At 45.0% G+C, this 17,546-nt stretch overlaps 1 protein-coding gene across 3 annotated transcripts; it reads right to left on the minus strand.

The window, feature by feature from the left end:
• Positions 1 to 973: 973 nt before the first annotated feature.
• On the minus strand, positions 974 to 17,354 carry ufd1l (ubiquitin recognition factor in ER associated degradation 1). Of its 3 annotated transcripts, NM_001292478.1 has the most exon segments (13): positions 1,290 to 1,612; positions 1,615 to 1,668; positions 2,607 to 2,688; positions 3,376 to 3,464; positions 3,715 to 3,765; positions 3,956 to 4,021; positions 4,372 to 4,440; positions 5,326 to 5,398; positions 5,889 to 6,019; positions 6,808 to 6,929; positions 7,774 to 7,806; positions 8,272 to 8,401; positions 10,606 to 10,790. In NM_001292478.1, coding segments are annotated over 13 exon segments (921 nt in total). In that variant the 5' UTR covers positions 10,609 to 10,790; the 3' UTR covers positions 1,290 to 1,594.
• Positions 17,355 to 17,546: the final 192 nt, after the last annotated feature.

The following is a 17,546-nucleotide window of genomic DNA, read 5'->3' on the forward strand; positions in this document are numbered from 1 at the left end:
GGGCTGATTCTGATGTCAGTCCATTTGTCACTCCCTCTGAATTTCAATATCTGATCAGTACACTACAGACGGGACTAAACTTCTGCCCCCACAGTGTGCTGAATGGTTTGAAGGATTACTTTTTGGTTTGTAGTTTGCATAGCTGGTAAGGTATTTTTTATATCGAGAAGCCTAATTGAAGAGCAAAGGCACAGCATGCCACACACCAACAGTCTTCTTCAACATAAATGTAGGTTTGTAAAGAAAATAATTATTGCGTTTCCCAAGACCCTGAAAGAATTTAAATATTATTAAAATTAAATTTGGGGGAAGGATAGGATTTATTCAATTAAAATATAATTCTCAAATAAAAGATCCTACTCTCATCAGAGAACTCTGAACCAAGCAACATTGACTAATCATCTCTGTTGCCCTCAATATCCTTAGTCCTGCTCTGACACATTCCCACCCCACCCCCCAGTCTATTTTTTCCCCTCTATCCTTAGTTATTTTGTGCCTATTCTGATCCACTCCATATCTTGTGTGGTTATTAGAGCAACTCGTCTTCACGCCTCCTTCCATTACCCCCTTTTTTTAAGGTCCCTCTACCCGCCCCCTTCACTCAACCAGATTGAGCCTTCTGCATATTCCTCGACCCCTCCATTCCGCTGTCGGCAGCCGTGCTTTCTGGTGAGGTACTATGCCCTGAACCTCTTGAATCCCTGCCTCAATTCTCCACCCTGCCCTTCCTTGCCAGTTTTGAAACCGCACAAGACTTTTCTCATTGACTGTTCCAATGGTTACCTCCCGCTCCAAGATGCTACCCTGTGTGAAGGGCGTTATATTAATACAAGTTATTGTTGCCATTTCCAATGTGGATGACTTACTTGAAGCACAAATTGGTTACATGATGAATCACAAGCATAGATTTTTGCCTGGAGTATAAATTAGCCACAATCCACTGCTTTACATCAAGTCACCATTTTGTATGTCATTTTGTATGTTCAAGGAGCTTTATTATCCTTTCTCCTTCAGGTTTTCGGCCTTGGGAGTTCGGATTTACAGTTTAATATGATAAAACAACATGACTAGCTTCCATATATGATCACGTAAGAATAGTTGTTAAAATTGGGCTTTGATCACCATGGAGAAACAATCAATTAATTTAAATCATACAATCTGCTTTTAAATGATACAAGATTGAATTAATCCCACTCTAAGTGATAAAATGACATGGAGGACTAATAGGTAGATTATATGCACACAATAATAATGTGAAACAACTTGAAAAATGACAAGTCCAAAAATATCAGAAGATGTTTACTTAACCAAGATATCTACAGGGCAAAAGTTTTACAAACAGTCACAATAGCGTTCAGCAAAGTTTCTTATTCTGACTGCATCATGTACTTCAGGGACAAGACATGTCCAATCTTAAACCAATCACTTCAATCCCAAATTACTTGTCCGTGTGAAACCATCATATGCAGTAAATAAAAATTCAGTCTTTGGGAGGGATAGTGCAAAGAATTCCAATTGGAGAAGGTTTTGTAAATTCCAAACTTCCATGTCCAAATGGGAAAGGCCATTTTCCTCCAGCAAAGTGCTTTGTGTTCTACGGCTTTCTTCCTTTTTGCGCAGAGACTGTCCTTCTCCAGAAAAAGCAACAAACCTGCTGGTCCCAGCCTCCTGTATCAACAGAAAAGAACATGAGGAGAACACCAATCACTTGCACATCACCTTACCCAGTCAGAGTTGAGGATTTCTTGAATCCAATCATCAAACCACACATAAAGAAGAGCTGATAATCTTGGTTATTAAGTCTGATCCAACAAGACTGATCTGAATAGTTGTTTAAGATGGGGAAAGCTGAGTGAGCAAATAACCCTTTGTTCAATAATTTTAAACAGCAAACTCGCTCACTGATAGTGGGCATAATACATGAAGCATGCCAGAGTTGGCAGAATGGAAGGAGTAGGACCATAGGATACTGCAGAGGTAGGTTAGGGCAAAAGCCAACAATACATTTTGAAGGCAATGAGAAGGATCTGGAAATCGATCTGGGGGATAGGAAAAAAGTAGAGGCTGGTGAGGAAAATGACCTTGAAATATCTAATAATAATAATCCTTGCATTTGATATAGTGCCTTATCACATCATCGTGACGTCTCAGTGCTTCTCTACCACAGAAATCGAGTAAACCAAAAATGTTGAACACTGCAACTTCTGTCTGGCTGACATTTTGTGAAATTATCTCTAAAAGAGACAAGGACAAAGATTGCAGAAATAACACTGAATTTTGAGTGACTCTTTACAAAGTTAGAAACCATATAAATTTTGTTTGTGTGGAGGACACTAATACATAACATTTTCAGATCTAGTTTACACAATATTAATGACAAAACAAACTTTCCTGCAAAACAGAAATGCTGGAAACACTGGTTAATCGGGCAATATTCTGTGATTATTACTAGATTTGAATTGTAAACTATTCTTTTAAAGCAGGGTTTATTGATATTATGAATAGTTCTATACATGACAATAATATTTATCTAATCAAATATTACCACAAAAAATGCTTTGAACTGCCCATTTCAACTAAGATGTTTCACCCAATCCCCTACTCACATCATCCAGTCGTCTGGGCTGTGGTCGCGAGTTCCTGATGAAGGTAATTTTTCCTATTTTAAAATCATAGTTTGGGATTCCTCTGTGGGATCGTTAGAGAAAGAGGGAGAGATTATGGTTACCAGTAGCTGTTTTTTTCTGATGAAGCTTATTTCAGATCACTGTAGAAGCCCATCAAGTGAATAACTACTTATGACCAAAACTTCAGATTTGCTCGATTATTCTGTTGACATTGTATGACCTTGGCGGGAGCTATATAAATATTTGTAACAAATAATAATAATAATAATCCTTGCATTTGATATAGCGCTTTTCACGTCGGGAGGACGTCCCAAAGCGCTTCACAGAACACACTGTAAAGTGAATTGACTGTATATTTGTGGGCGAATACCACGTTTAACTTCATTAGCCCAAATTATGACTGAGAAATGTTGGGTTTGCTTGTGGGACCAGATATGTTGTGCCTCATTTCTTGAGGGGTGGAAGATGAAAGGATGTATTTTTAAACTAGTGTCTCACTATGTGTTGAATCCATTTTACCTTGTCCTTATGCATGAGTTTCATCACTGTTCTTGCTGCCAGCAATGTTTGTACTAGCTTTTGTTTTCCTGGCCTTAGTATGTTGAACAGAGCACTGCAAAGTGGAGTTTCTAATTTGTAACTAATTACACCAAATTCTGCTGACCAGATTCACAATTATTTGGAACATGCAATCGATGATCAGATTAGGTACAGAGTCCAGAACATTGTGTTTTGGAAAGACAGTAACCTTTTAATGTCCTCTGGGTTGATGTGAGCTGGACTGGGTTCAACACCTTTCTTCTTCCCATCCAGCCGGTTGCCAGAACCAGTGAATGCCTGAAAACAGAACAGGAAAAACAGCTGCATTATGTTCCCAATCGAGGCTACATCATGAGTACACATCACCCTTTAAGAAGAATACTTAAATTTGACTTCCAAATTTAGTTTCCGGGGGGAAGGGAGAAAAGTGCGACACAGGGGAAAAAAAAAGACAAAATGAAAGATTAAGCTTCTGTGTATAGTAACTGTTGTAAATCTCAAAAAATATTTGACAGCAGCACATGAATGGTGGGAGTTTTCTACTTACTCGGAATCCTAAATCAGCTGCCAAAAAGGCAGCCTCCTCAGGGTCAAGATCCTAGAAAACATGAAGATATTCCATCTAAATACAAATAGCAATCAGCACATGATGTGACAAACGGAAGATAATCATAAACTGTATCCTGACATTAAGGGTTGTCTGACTCACATATCTGTATAGTTTTTAAACTCATCGGGAGATTAAGAGCAAACGTTTACAACTTCACCAAAGTTTTAAAAGCAATTACCAAGGAGTCCTCATGCTTGCTAAACCTCTCTGGCTCTTTGTATCCTAGTGGAGCATCAAAATCCACCTGCAAAGCACAAACATATAAAATGTCAATCTTGACAAGAAAGTGGAGTAACAATATAAAGATCATAATCAAGTCTAAGCAAATGATGAGACAAAGTTGCAAATACAAGCAGATTAATCAGAGTCTGGCAAAAGCAGATTCCACTGTAATTGGGTCACACCTACTGTTTAATTGTTGTGATCAATTACGGACAGAGTGGGGATTGAACCAAGGACCTTCTGCATATGCATGAATCATTTACATACAGTGATGCATGCATATGTAGAAGAACCTTGGTTCAATTCAGTTCCTTGGGCAGTGGCTTTACCAACTGAGCCTAACGTAAAGCATTTTTTAAAAAAAAAACTTACATTCATATCACACTCAATGATGGAGACAGCCGTGTCTGGTTTTGTTTCCATGACCCGAAGCTCATAGATCTAAAAATCAAAGAAAGTTTATGGAGGAAGATCTTTCACAAATGTATATCAGATTAGACTATTGTACATTCGAAGTGTGAATTCAGGACCACATGTTAACTTAATGGTATCATTGCAATGTGGAGGAGGGGAGAATAAGTTTGCATGCCTTGGGAAAGAAAACAACTTTCTGCATTATCTCAAAAAAGCTGACTACAAGCCTAGGACTAAAAAAATTCAAAAACTTTAGTTTCAATTTCAGTGCCTGCCACATCATCAGGTGTAATGAAATCAATCCAAAAGTATTGCCGCCATTGTATGTTCTGAACACTCCACTCTGACACAGTATTTAATAATTTCAGGTCTCGTTTAAGACCTGCACCGAAAAATGTTGTTTTGAAACAAATTACTTTGTAGTTCAAATTATTTTGATGTAACATCATTCAATATCAATAAAAGCATTATTGTTAAGAGGATTCCAATTAAAAACTAATATCCCTCATATTAACTAATTAGTATTTTGTGCAATATCCAATTACCTGCACTTTTTGCTTCACTGCAAAGTTAGTGAGGATAATCTCTCTATTGGAGTCCTCATTGACATGTTACTTCTTCACCATTTAATTTCCACATCTATCTAACTTGTAACGTAAACAGAATATATGACGAAGAGCCATGGGGCATAATTTATAATGCTTCTTGTGAATTATTGTTAACACTACAAATTATGAAATTGCAAGCAAGATATCAGGTCCATCCACTGAAAGCATTTGTGATTTGTACTGCTGCTGACCTTCCTGATTCTGAGTGAATTATTTACAACACAAATTAGGATGAGGAGTCCTGAAGAGTTTCCCCCCTCCACGCACATACTAACAGCACATGGTGCAGAAATCATTAATTCACCTTCTCATTGTAGTTGATGGCTATGACATCTCCAGTAGTCAAACAGGCAAAGTTTCTCAAAGCATTTTCCAGTCTGACCAGAACACATGAAGGAAAACTACAGCACTGCTTTTTACAGATCATGCAAAGCTTACCCTCAAGGATTTTATCCCCCAAACTCATATCTTGGGAGAAAAACTCTCTCCAGATATCCCAGAACCCAATGTTAAATTGAGCAAAATCTTCAGAATATTCATTCATCTGCGTCATTTAACTATGGTTATATCCCTGATCTCCTCCAGCAGCACAAAACTTATTGTGTCATTGAAAATTTCTAAATTTACATTGTTCTCCGATGCCGCTACTCTATTCTGCACTCTTCCAATTATAGTATTTTTCTCGCTCTCCACTTATTTTGCTCCACCATCGGTTGCCTATTTAAGTCAACATTGTTAAATCTCCTTTTTGTTGATTAGCACTACATTTGACAAGCACTCCAAGACATTCCTTTATGTTATTATGATAAAGAAGTGGAGAACAAATTCAATTGGATAGTTATATATCCAGGCTGCAGCAAAGGATACACAGCTTTGGGATTGGTGATATCCAAGAAGTCCGGAGCCTGTGGCTCAAACTTCGAGTAAGTGGCGACCATGAGGTTAACACTTTCCACCTGGACCAATCCTCCTTCCTCCAGCAGTAGATTCTGCATCATCTACAAATAGAATAGCAACAGGTTCATTATATAATGAGAGCAAGGAAAGCTACTGCACACACTAAACAACCTATTAGGGGCACAATCCTTCCCCACATTAAGCAACACCATTTCATTCTGGCAGATGTTTTTTCCTGAGGCAATACAGTGATACCTGTGCCACAGAATAGGGAAGGGAAAGGTAGATTTATGCTCCTGATCTCCTTCTCCTCATACATACACATACTAATCCCAGATACACCACCATACAGTATTGCTGATCGGAGAGCGAGTTCTTTCCCAAAGGGGAAAACAGGAAAGAGGGAGAAAAAAGAAAAAAAATATTCCTGGCTCTCGCACAATCCTGAGCGAATTACAACAGCAGAGGCTTAGGAGCAGTATCTTGCCTGGATACCAATCCAACTACAAAGCTGCGAGACACAAAAAATTAAAGAATTATTGATGTGTTTGGAAGTTTGGCTATTTTTATAAGATCAACAATACTATCCACATTCTCCAAACCATTTTGTTGAAGGTGGTGCATACATTCAATTCACTTTACAGTTTATTCTGTGAAGTGCTTTGAGATGTCTCAAAGACGCGATAAGGCGCTATATCAAATGCAAGGATTATTATTATTACAATTAGAAAAATATACTCCGACTGGATTACTTGATAACATTAATCAGTTAGCCATCTCAAAGAAATTCATCAACCAATACTTTTTTTTAATGCCATTGAAGAGTCCTATTCTGAAATATTCCTCCAAAATATTGCCCAGCAGCACATGCCCATCAATCAGCACTCACCCAGTGAGGCAGGTAACATATACCCTCTTCTGCCACAAACTCCAAGACTCCACAATGTGTCACCCGTTCAGTTCTTTTATTGGCGAGTTTGAACAGCATGGGATATGTGATGCTGAGACGGCCTGATAGAGAAAATGGTAAATTGTCATTTCAGTTCAGCCAGAAATGGAATGTAATTCTTTTCTGCTCAGGCAGGACAAGAAGGCAACAACAACAAATTATATTTGTAGAGCGCCTTTCATGTCAGGAGGATGTTCCAAGGTGCTGGACAGTCAGGGATCCGCACCCAAGCTGTTTGTTGGGATCAAGAGGGCGGGAAGGGTGATTGAAGGCATAGTCAAAGAGGCGTGTCTTGAAGGAAGTAAGGGAGGGGGCAAGGCGGAGGGACTATGGGATGGAATGGGGAAATAAAATAACATTTATATAGCTGGATACACTGCTCCCAAGAATAAGAATGAGATACTGGAAAAATACATCAGTACTTTTGCTGGTACAACACGGGTCACATGATCCAAACTTTGCACTATGATTAGAAATCGCCAGCCTTCTAAATACGTACAACACATTAGTACAGTACAAACTATATTTAGGCGTCACTCTGGCTCAGCACTCCCCAGTCATGATACCTTTAGATCCCCATTGTTGGAAATTGTGCATGGACAGGAATGTACTCTACTTTGACGCTCTCCCTTCAAATGCTCTGAAATGCTACCCTGCGTGGAGGGCACTATATAAGTGCAAGTTTTTATTGTCTTCTCCATTCCCACACCCCACCATTCCTGGGTTCACCAGCCTGCTCACACTCACAGACAAACCTCACACATGAAGAATTAATATGCAGATGAGATATTGGTGTGCTTTTGGTCCCTACCATCTTAAGGAGGGAAAGCAAAATTATAGAAAGAAAGAGTTCAACTCAGTGGTATCAAGTGATGGATGGTTTCTTTCAGGGATTCAGGTACTTACTCAGCTGATCCAAAGAAGACGGTGGCATAATGACTGTAGAGAAAAAACAAATAGCCAGATCAGAACAAAGGCAGGCCAGACATCAATTAATCCCTTTGCATCTACTGTATTTTCTCTTTAGAAATTTATTAAATTAAAATCACAGTTCACTTCTCCCCAAAAATATTCATGTTTTGACCTCTAAAGCAGCAACAAAGGTACAACAAAGAGCCTAGCTTGGAGGAAACCCCAATGTTGCTATAGTAAACAAAGCTACAACTTTTGTATAAAGAGCTCACTAGTTCAAATATCAGTCTGTGCTGGTCTCAGCTGTGGCTGCATGGGAAAGCTAAATTGCTAGCAGGAAGTGTCACATATTTCCAGCAATGTAATTTCAGGAATAAGTAGAATACATTTTCAAGGTAAACACAGGAGCCAGATGCAAAAATCCTCAAAGCAATTTCTGAACCTTGGGCATTCAAACCCAAGGAACGTTTGCATTTCGACTCTGTAACTTACTTTTTCCTCCTTTCTCTACATCTGATCGGTCACTGCCTGCAAACATCGACACTGAGTAGCATCGGTACTGTGTTGAGAAGCGATTCCGAAAAGCATGTGGAATTGCTTGGTCAAACATATTGAAGGCAAACTGCATCCAAAACAGAAAGGGAAAACACTTAATTAGTCTTTAGTGTCAAGAATTTAGCAGCAAAAGATGATAAAATTCCATAACAAGGAACCATAACAGAATTTTAAAGCAAAAATCACCGCAGAAATTTTACAGCACATAAGAAGGCCATTCAGGCCAACGTGTCTGTGCTGATTCTTTGAAAGAACAATCCATTTATCTGCCTTTGCTGTATACCTCTGAAATGACTCCTATTTAGATATCAATCTGATTCTCTGTTGGAAGCTGATATGGATGGATACTGCTTCCACCACTGCACCAGGCAGGACATTCCACATCATAACAGCTCTCCACCTAAAGAAATTCCACCTGATCTCCATTTTTACTAGTAATTTTAAATTAGCAAGAGTTCAACCAGGGGCTTTTCTTTCAATAGATGCATCATTCTAGAGGTAGGATGGGACCTGCAAAGAAACTGCTCGAGATCGAAACATACACAGTCTTAATGAATCCTTCCTTGGACATGCTCATAGCTAGCCTGCAATCCCTATTTAGTATGAGGGAATGCATACTGCTTCCATCTTTTGATGTTTGGAGGGGGTAGGGGAGGGAGGGAAAGGTACTTGTGAGCTGGGGAAGTTGCATCATTTCACTCCTGCCATTTCATCTGCAATTTCATCAACAAGATCAAGATCATTAAAAACAAGAGTTGAAATAGTCCATACCCCTCCAACTACATAATACGTGAGATCAGAGACAGAGAGATTCACTGAAAACTTCTGATTGTTTGATGATTGAATTACATGTACTTCAGATAGGGGAAATAGGCACTATTCAATATATATATTTCTTGTCAATCACATGATGCATTAAATTGCTATCAATGTTAATCTGATTGCAAAATGTGATCTGCAATTGAAATCCACGTCATAAATAATAATACTTGCATAACTTTCATGTCAGAAGGATGTCTCAAAACACTTCACAGTATCTACTGTGACTGTGTATTTGTAGGCAAATGTGGCAGAACCATTGCGCACAGCAATGTCCCACAAACAGACTCCTAACTCCTCAAATGCAATTTCCTCCCTTATTCCTTCTTCTGGTGTATAATTCCATGAAATTAGTTATCCTGTGTTACTTCACTCATTCATGTGCGATGTGAGACAGTGAGTGTGGGAAGGCTGATCGACTGCTGTGAGTTGAGCCCAATCCTGTCCCTGCACTTATCCTGACATGTAGCTCCAGGAAGTTGCTGAAAAGGGCACAGCGGCACTCCTAGTCGCCCGAAGATCAACTATTTCAGCACTTTCTAGAGATTTAACCTGGGAAATGTCAGTTTCTGTACAACGTGCAGATTTCTTATACTGCTCGGTTGCAATCTCACAGAATTATTACAAAGTAGTACAAATTTACTTTTCAGTGAAACACTCTTTGCATCAGCTAATACTACAAGAACTATAGTCAAGCAAGATAGCAACAAGATGACATTTGTAGAACGCCTTTCACGTCGGGAGGACATCCCAAGGCGCTGGACAGTGTACAGCATTTCAGACCCGAGCTGGGGTCGTGGGGGGGGGGGTCGTGGGGGGGAGTTATTTCAATATTTCCAAACCCAAGTCCCTAATCATAACACCATCAGACCTCACCCCAGTGGAATAGCCGAAAGGTGATCAGCACAAGACTGGCCGCGGGCCGCAAGGCAAGACGGCTTTACAAAACCGACCCGAGCTTCCCACCGGGACTCGTGCCACTCCCGCAGCGGCGGCCGTACGGTGCCGCGAGCGCCGGCGATGCACTCAGCGGGGCCCCCCGTTCGCTCACAACCTGCGGCTGCGATTGGAAGAGAGGAGGTGGGGTTCCTCCCGGCGGGTGCGTCGTGGCCAACAGTCGCCGCGGATAATTGTTGTGTGTCTTTTTTTTTAGAAAAAAATAACCCCAAAAAAAAATTTTTTTTAAAAAAGAGGAAGAAATGGGGTTCATTCGCTTCACGGCTGCTTTACATTCAGCACCAATTCAGTCACTACACCGCTTCACGGTGGGGTCACGTGAAGCAGCTGCCTGTCCTGTGTGGGATTTCCATGGATACCCGGTGACTGTGCAGAAGCTCCCCTCCCCCCCCCTCCTGTCCAGGCCCCACTCCCCCCCTCCCCCCCCCCCGTCCAGGCCCCACTCCCCCCCCCCCTCCTGTCCAGGCCCCACTCCCGCCTGTCGGGACACGTTACCATGTTTGAAGTGGAGCTGCTGCAGCAGAGCCGGTTATTATCGCACCGGGTCAGGGTCTGTCTGTCTGTCTGTCTCTCTGGGTCCTGTGTCGGTGTCCTCTCTCACCCACGGAAAGCGCTGCGGGACCCGCTCTCCGCCGCCGGCAACTCCGCTCCGTCACCCAGACCGGAAACGGCTCGAGTCTCGGGCATGCTGGGAGCAGGGCTCCGATTGGCCAGCCCCCGTGCCCAGCTCCGATTGGTCAGTCTCCGGGCCCAGCTCTGCTCTGATTGGCTGCTTCTCCCTCCCCCCCCCCCGGGACTGGGCGGGGCCAGGTCCTTTTTTGTTAATAGCGATTTCCTGACCTGCTATTGGTCGGCAGTGAGCGGCATTGACCAATGGCAGCCTGCGCTTACAAGCGCTTTGGCCAATCACAACAACAACAACAACATGACATTGAAAGAGCGCACTTCAAGTCGGGAGGACGTCCCAAACAGTCAGGTATCGGGGCCCGAGCGCGGGGGAGGGGTGGGGGGAGGGGTGCGGGGAAGGAAGGCAAAGAGGTGGGAGGGCGACCAAAGGCACAGTCGAAGAGAAGTGTCGTGAGAACGCCCTTCAAGGAGGCAATGGAGGAAGTGAGGGGAAGCGACTGTGGGATGGAGTTCCAGAGTGTGGGGGCAGAGAGGCTGAAAGCCCGGCCACCGATGGTAGGACGGGTCGGGCGGGAGACACGGAGCAGCCCGGAGACCCCACACGCTGGTCGGAGGGAGCGGGCAGGTTGGTAGGGAGTCAGCAGGTCAGAGGGGTGAGAGGGGGCAAAGCCATGGATGTCCTTGAAAGTGAGGATGAGGATCTTGAACTTGATCCTCTGGGGGATGGGGAGCCGGTGGGGTCGGGCGAGGGTGGGAAGCCGGTGGGGTCGGGCGAGGGTGGGAAGCCGGTGGGGTCGGGCGAGGGTGGGAAGCCGGTGGGGTCGGGCGAGGGTGGGAAGCCGGTGGGGTCGGGCGAGGGTGGGAAGCCGGTGGGTCGGGCGAGGGTGGGAAGCCGGTGGGGTCGGGCGAGGGTGGGAAGCCGGTGGGGTCGGGCGAGGGTGGGAAGCCGGGGGGTCGGGCGAGGGTGGGAAGCCGGTGGGGTCGGGCGAGGGTGGGAAGCCGGTGGGGTCGGGCGAGGGTGGGAAGCCGGTGGGGTCGGGCGAGGGTGGGAAGCGGTGGGGTCGGGCGAGGGTGGGAAGCCGGTGGGGTCGGGCGAGGGTGGGAAGCCGGTGGGGTCGGGCGAGGGTGGGAAGCCGGTGGGGTCGGGCGAGGGTGGGAAGCCGGTGGGGTCGGGCGAGGGTGGGAAGCCGGTGGGGTCGGGCGAGGTGGGAGCCGGTGGGGTCGGGCGAGGGTGGGAAGCCGGTGGGGTCGGGCGAGGGTGGGAAGCCGGTGGGGTCGGGCGAGGGTGGGAAGCCGGTGGGGTCGGGCGAGGGTGGGAAGCCGGTGGGGTCGGGCGAGGGTGGGAAGCCGGTGGGGTCGGGCGAGGGTGGGAAGCCGGTGGGGTCGGGCGAGGGTGGGAGCCGGTGGGGTCACGGAGTCTGGTGCGTGAGAGTTCATGAGCTGCAGAGTTTTGGATGACCTGCAGCTTGTGAAGGGAAGAGTTGGGAAGGCCGACGAGGAGGGAGTTTCTGTAATCGAGCCTTGATGTGACGAATGTGTGGGTGAGGGTTTGGGCCGCCTGAGGGGTGAGGCAATGGCAGAGTTTAGTAATGTTGCGGAGATGGTGGTAGGCAGTGCTGGTCATGGCGCGGATATGGGGGAGAAAGGACAGTTCAGGGTCAAACAAGATACCCAGGTTCCTGCCTGGCTTAGTGAGGTTGAATGTGCAGCCGTGGAGGCTGATGCTGCCAGCGCCCGAGGTGCGGAGGCGCTGGCGCGCGGCAATCAGGAGGGCCTCGGTCTTTATAACAATTATAATAGTCCTTACATTTTGGTATAGCAATTTTCATGTCAGGATGACATTTCAAAGGGTTTAATAGGGTGGAGTCCTGTAGCTCAGTGGTTAGAGCACTCGCCTCGCAAGCGAGAGACCAGAGTTCAATTCCAGGCAGAGGGCGAAACCTTGGGCAAGTTTCCTTACTCCGCACGTCTAATAATAATCCCTCCAAAACCAAAGACAATAATAAATTGGTCATTTTCAATCCACGACTGTTTGTGGGACATTGCTGTGCGCAATTGGCTGCCGCGTTTCGCCCACAAATATACAGTCAATTCACTTTACAGTCTACTCTTTGAAGTGCTTTGAGATGTCGAGAAGACGTGAAAAGCGTTATATCAAATGCAAGGATTATTATAATAGGTTATACTGTAAAGTGGAATGACTTAGATTTACATGATAACTTATACTTATATCACACCTTTCATGTAGGAGAATGTCTCAAATAAAACAAGCAATAAAGGAGCTGCTAGGGGGAATTACCTACAAAATACTGTTTAGCCAACAAGCTGTCAAATAACAATATAATAAACATTTTCATTTAATATGTATACGTTTTCAGAAAATACGCTATATAGTGTATGCAATACCTAATAAACACAAGGCAAAAAAAAACAGATCACATCAGCAATGAGTGCACAATCACAACTGTGTATACCTTTAAATAATCCATAGCTGATGACTCAAGTGATTAGCATATCATATTGAAGGTATCTTCCCTGGTGGGGAGCTAAGTGGGGTCTCTTTCGAGCTCAGCTGACGTACTTGGCAACGGAATATCAGAATTGAGTCAATTCTCTGTGCAGTTTCTGTCGTCCACTTCCTGAGCCACATAGTACTCCAGGACACTGCTGATGACAGACCAGCCAGCTGATTAGCAAGACTTGGAGGGGCAGACAAGTCAAACAAGTCATTGGGTACAGGGATTCTTCCCATTCAACTCCTCGTTAACTTTCCCATTCAACTCCTGCTTACATGCTAGCCCTAACAGATTGGTTGGTCCATACTGGAAAAGCAGCAAGAAGCTTGTCAGACAGTGCTCTCGAGGCAAGTTATGCAGTTTTAGGTGGTTAAATTCCAGCAGTACCCTACTGCACACTCTGGAGTCTTCAAGCTTTGTCTCTCTCCAACCTGTGCCAAATATTCTCCACAATTAGGTAAGAAGGATGAATCCCTCCAAGGAGAGAAAGTGCATGTAGCATTCCAAACATTGGGAAAGTTCCATGTGTAGATGGCATACTCTGTGGAATCTCAGTCCAGTTTGGTGATGGGTTTCTGCATGTGACAGATACCCAGCTGACCCCCCAAAAAAAACAAGATACGAGTGATGCACACACTTTGTTATGTCAATGCCCCATCACGTGAAACACAAACTGAAACCATATCAATCTCTTTAAATCTTTGGAATTTGCTGGTTATACAAACAAGAAAAGTTACAATGATGCTTCACATAACAAATTAATGCTCCACTGCCACACTGAAGTCCTTTCAATGACTACTCTCTGTGACTCCAGGTTTAAGAACAACAACAAGATTCCATTTATAGAGCGCCTTTCACGTCGGGAGGTCGTCCCAAGAAAGGAACATTAGGAAAATGTTACTTATATAGCTATAATTTAAGAGATGAACTCTTTTTGAATTCAACAACAACAACAAGATTACATTTGTATAGCGTCTTTCGTGTCGGGAGGACTTCTCAAAAAACATCCAGTTTCTCAATAGAAACTAAAAATCCCTTCAAAAGTCTCTGCCTACTTTTTCTCTATGAAGCTTTATTTTAAAAGTCACAAAACAAATTTGAGTCAGTGGCTCAGTTAGAAAAGCCAATTTGATTGCCCAGTGTCAAACTAAGGCTTTCAGATTATGAGGATTCCTTATGATCTCAGCGAGGATGACAGAATATGTGGTAAAATTGGCCCCCATCTCTCTTGATTAGGCAGGGGACATTTGGAATCAATGATCGCTATCTAGCACACCTTGCTAGATATAGCTTGGTTCTCCCCCAGCAGTTGAATAATCTGCCAGTATTTACTGTATATATACATGTAATATCACATGAAGAATTAATTACCTCTTGAGCAATACATAAAAGTGCTGAGGGTACTTGTGAAACTGTAAAACAATATGAATGTAATAATTTCATAGATAGAGAAGCATATTCGTGGTAGAGAAAGAAAACATTAAACTGGCAAGGAGCAAAGAAAACTGCTGAGGGTATATATGAAAGGATATACACACACATATATATATATGCCTTCCCCCCTCCCCCACCCCGACCCTCAGCTTGGGTCCGAAACTCTGTCCGTGCAGCGCCTTGAGAAATACTCCAGACGTGAAAAGCACTATATAAATGTTTAAAAACAACTTTGTTGTTGCTGTTGACAGTCAGTATCAGTTTTGCACAAATTGTATATACTGCCTCAAAATTCATGAAAAATGAAATTTTAACAGTTGGATCACATCCAGGTATCCAGGTTCATACAAAAGGAATCTGTATCAGTTTTATTTTAACATCTTGTTTATTGTATTCAAAATTATAAATTGAGTCAAGAGTCGATTATGCAATATATTTTACTGGCCCATTCATCTAGCCAAAATCATGCTTAGAATAGGTTAGATTGACAACAACAACAACAAGATTCCATTTATAGAGCGCCTTTCACGTCGGGAGGACGTCCCAAGGCGCTGTACAGTTGGGTCAGGAACCGAGCATTGGGGGGAAATGGTCAGGGTGAGGGAAGGGAGGGAGCGAGTAGGGGGTAGACAGTCGAGAGGGGAGCTGAAGGCACGGTCAAAGAGAAAGGTTTTGAGACCGGCCTTGAAGGAGGAAAGGGAGGAAGCGGCGAAGGCACTGGGGGAGAGAGTTCCAGTGCCTCGGGGCTGAGAGGCTGAAAGTCCGGCCACCGATGGTAGGGCGGTTGGGGCGGGGGATGTGGAGCAGACCGGAGCCAGAGGAACGGAGGGTACGGGCAGGTAGGTAGGGGATAGTAGGTCGGAGAGGTAGGAGGGAGCGAGGCCGTGAATGGCCTTGTAGGTGAGGATGAGGATCTTGAATTCGATCCTCTGGGGGATGGGGAGCCAGTGGAGGCGAGCGAGGGTGGGAGTGATGTGGTCCCGAAGCCTGGTGCGGGACAGTACACGAGCTGCAGAGTTCTGAATGACCTGCAGTGTGGAGGGAGGTGGCGGGAAGGCCGGCGAGGAGAGAGTTCCCATAGTCCAGCCTTGAGGTGATAAAGGCGTGGACCAGAGTTTCAGCAGCGTGAAGGGTGAGGTAGTGCCGTAGTCTGGTGATGTTTCGGAGGTGATGGAAGGCGGTGCCAGTTGTGGCGCGGATATGAGGGATAAAGGACAGCTCAGGGTCGAACAGAACACCGAGGTTCCTGATGGCTTTGAGAGGTGGAGAGTGCAGCCTTGGATGCTGATGCTGTCAGCGCCTGAGGTGCGGAGGCCTTGACGTGAGCCAATCAGGAGGGCCTCAGTTTTATGCACTTTGAGCTGAAGAAAGTTGTCTCTCGTCCAGGACTCGATGTCGGACAGACAGCTGTCAGGACATCGGTGGTCGTGGAGTTGAGGGTAGAGGAGGAAAGGTAGAGTTGGGTGTCATCCGCATACATGTGGAAGTTAACCCCATGTCTGCGGATGATGTCACCACAGGGGGAGCATATAGAGGGTGAAGAGGAGGGAACCGAGGACAGAGCCCTGAGGGACACCACACGGGACAGTGCGGGGGGTGGAGGAAAAGCCATTCGTGGAAACAAAGTGAAGACGGTGGGAGAGGTACGACCTAAACCACTCAAGGACAGGGCCTTGAAGGTTGAGGTGGGAGGACAAGCGGTGGAGGAGGATAGCGTGGTCGACCGTATCGAATGCTGCCGATAGGTCGAGGAGGACGAGGAGGCAGAGGGAGCCCTGGTCACAGATGGTCAGGATGTCATTGGTGACCTTGACCAGGGCAGTTTCTGTGCTATGGGCAGCACGGAAACCCGACTGAAGGGGTTCGAATAATGAATGGGTGGAGAGGAAAGAGCGCAGCTGGGAGGCGACAACTCTTTCAAGATAGTAGGACAGCTTCACGAGCCATAGCAAAGTTTTCATCCTTAACTTTAAGAAGGCAATGAGATGAAATTCGCCTCACATTCTCACTGGTCTATGGTCAGAAGTTCATGTAACCAGTCATAACAGGAAGAAAGCATATATATATATACACACTGTGCATATACATACAGGACTGTATTTCTAAACTGATTACGGTCCTGTTTTGTCCTGTTTTCCTCCCCGTTCTCCCCGTTCTCCCCGTTCGCTTACACAGCATCTCCGTGATTTCAAGAATACCTGGAAGTTTAACCGTAACTAAAGAGGTTTGAACACTGGTCAAAATGTTGTTTTGAAACAGGTCTCCGATAATGTCAGGTTTGTAATCTGCCGATCAGCTGCGGTGTCCCTGTGGGTTGGTTTGGGCGAACGAAGAAGGGCTGCAGCAGCTTCACACAAAACGACGAATCACTTTTAAAAAAAAACACACACACACACACACACAGCGCCAATAACCTTTCACGTGTGCGGTGAAACCACCGCTCACCGACACCGACGAGGCCCCCTCTGGAGGAACGGCGACGGTATGAATCACGAAACGTACCTCAGCCACGAAAGTGAGTGATTTCTGCTGCTGTTTGTTTTCGAGGCGGCGATGTCTCGGTCAAGTGCTACGGCTCTTTGTGATGTAGTCATGAAGACAAATTGCTGCAAACTGACGGCAGCTGCTGTGTCCCGGTCCCGGTCCCGGCGGCCTCCCTCCCTCCCTCCCTCCCTCCCGGGTGCGGCCGACAGGTGTTGCGCACAATAACGCGGCCGCGATCTGCGGGAACCACTCGGGAAAGCGGTGATGGCAAATGTGTGCACCTGCATTATGCGGTCAGTGGGGGGACCGTATCCAATCAGAGGGCGGCCTGAGCTCTGACCAATCAGAGGGCGGCCTGAGCTCCGACCAATCAGA

This window comes from Callorhinchus milii, unplaced genomic scaffold (genome assembly GCF_018977255.1).
Source record: "Callorhinchus milii isolate IMCB2004 unplaced genomic scaffold, IMCB_Cmil_1.0 Scaffold8, whole genome shotgun sequence".
Taxonomy (NCBI): Eukaryota; Metazoa; Chordata; class Chondrichthyes; order Chimaeriformes; family Callorhinchidae; genus Callorhinchus; species Callorhinchus milii.

Bases quoted from the DNA above. Each gene is read 5' to 3' on its own strand.
- ufd1l (XM_042337149.1), bottom strand. The intron at 6,020-6,807 runs GTGAGTGCTGAT...TTCTATTTGTAG, and splicing joins TATGTTACCTGCCTCACTGG to ATGATGCAGAATCTACTGCT. The intron at 5,399-5,888 runs GTATCCTTTGCT...TGTTCTGGTCAG, and splicing joins ATCACCAATCCCAAAGCTGT to ACTGGAAAATGCTTTGAGAA.